The sequence below is a fragment of the Oreochromis aureus genome, linkage group 5 (assembly GCF_013358895.1).
Source record: "Oreochromis aureus strain Israel breed Guangdong linkage group 5, ZZ_aureus, whole genome shotgun sequence".
Classification (NCBI taxonomy): domain Eukaryota; kingdom Metazoa; phylum Chordata; class Actinopteri; order Cichliformes; family Cichlidae; genus Oreochromis; species Oreochromis aureus.
Genome location: NC_052946.1, coordinates 19519520 through 19521461, shown reverse-complemented (window position 1 = coordinate 19521461; position 1942 = coordinate 19519520). Strand labels below are relative to the sequence as shown.

General features: G+C 51.4%; 1 protein-coding gene across 1 annotated transcript; it reads left to right on the top strand.

Moving 5' to 3' along the window:
• Nucleotides 1-445: 445 nt before the first annotated feature.
• Nucleotides 446-1942, top strand: LOC116333921 (G-protein coupled receptor 61-like). The gene is made up of 2 exons (XM_031757214.2): nt 446-1643; nt 1680-1942. Exons 1-2 carry the CDS (start codon nt 446-448, stop codon nt 1796-1798), a joined length of 1317 nt encoding a protein of 438 aa, XP_031613074.1. The 3' UTR covers nt 1799-1942.

Below are 1942 nucleotides of genomic sequence, written 5' to 3'. Positions count from 1 at the left end.
ATTTCATCTAAGTGAATTAATTTTGATGGTAGCTGGGGCAAAAAGGGAAACTCACCATGGAAGGATGAGTTCATATAACTGATATTTGCAAATTAGAGGTCTCTCATGACACAGTAAACACACAGGCAAACATCCACTCACAGATATTTACCCTCTGTTCTTCTTCTTCTTATTGTAGGGTGGGTTTGTGACTGATGAAAGACAAGAAGGCTTTTTAAATGGAAAGGATTCAAAACATCTAAACTTCCTGACATCACATCAACATCTATTGGACTACAGGGCAGCTTTTTACCTCATTTTCAAGTCACTGTTTTCTGGCCACATTTCCCTTTCTTTGAAGGATGGGTGATGGGCCTGTGACTGACTCTGCCCGCCTGCCTCGTCCCACCCTTCAATGGAGCCAATGTGGAACTCCTCCCACACACCTCTACAGCCTACATCCAACATGTCTGCCTCCTCTCTGCCTGAAGGCTGGGCTCTGTCCCAGTCGCTAGCCCTACTGGCGATGCTGCTCATGGATCTGTTGGCTGTGGTGGGTAACGTGGCTGTCATGGCGGTCATTGCCAAGGCCCCGCAGCTCCACAAGTTTGCCTTTGTCTTCCACCTGTGCGTGGTGGACCTTCTGGCAGCCCTGGTGCTGATGCCCCTTGGCATGCTCTCGAGCCGCGCCTTCTTCGGGGAGGCCCTGTGCAGGAGCTACCTCTTTCTCAGTGTGTGCCTAGTCAGTGCTGCCATCCTCTCTATCTCTGTCATCAATGTGGAGCGTTATTACTACATCATACATCCGATGCGTTATGAAGTGAAGATGACCATTGGCCTGGTAGCTTCAGTGCTTGTAGGGATATGGGTAAAAGCTCTGGCCATGTCTGCTCTGCCACTGCTCGCTTGGTTCCTGCAGGGTGGAAAAACTCCTCTTTTGGAGAGTAGCGGGGTTGAGGGAGGGGGTGGCGGTGCTGTGCCACCTCCCCCGGCTCAGGGTCACAGGCGCTGCTCACTGCACTGGACAGGGGGAGGGTCAAACCGTTTGGCCTTCATGGTTCTCTTCACTCTGGTGTATTTTCTGTGCCCACTGCTGGTGATTCTCGTTGTCTACTGCAACATGTTTAAAGTGGCCCGGGTGGCTGCCATGCACCACGGCCCACTGCCCACGTGGATGGACACACCTCGCCGCCAGCGGTCAGAGTCACTCAGCAGCCGTTCTACAATGGTTACCAGCTCCGGGACAGGTACTGGAACTGGCAGAGGAACTCCACAACGCCCCTTTGGAGGAGGGAAGGCTGCAGCGGTGTTGGCGGCAGTAGGTGGGCAATTCCTTTGTTGCTGGCTGCCCTACTTTACTTTCCACCTGTATTCAGCGCTGGCTGCCAGCCCTCCAGCCACACTGGCCTCTCTGGAGGAAGTGGTCACCTGGATTGGCTACTTCTGCTTCACCTCCAATCCCTTCTTCTATGGCTGTCTGAACAGACAGATCCGAGAGGAGCTGGGCAAGCATCTGCCTTGCCTGTTTCGTCGAGCGGGAATCGAGGTGGAGGACAGACTGCCCAGCCGCGAAGGATCCATAGAGGAGAATTTCCTTCAGTTTCTTCAGGGCACCGGCTGCAACTTGGATCCTCAAAACTCTCACAGCACTTCCAGTCCTAAGGGTGAGGCCTGCTGCCCTGTGGCTCAGTCACAGCCAGCCGAGCCGGCACATGCCATACCCATTGATTTCCGTATCCCAGGACAAATTGCAGAGGAGACTTCAGAGTTTATTGAGATTGAACAGGCGAAAAACAACCATATATATACAGACAGCTGACTTTTCAATGTCTCTATATTTTGAAAATACGTTTAAAGAAACACAGTCTTTCAGGAAAACACGTTTCTCTATTTTTTCTTGAAAGCTGTCCACCAGGTAGCTAAATTCATTTTAAAGACTTGTAATTGTATCTTTGGATCACTG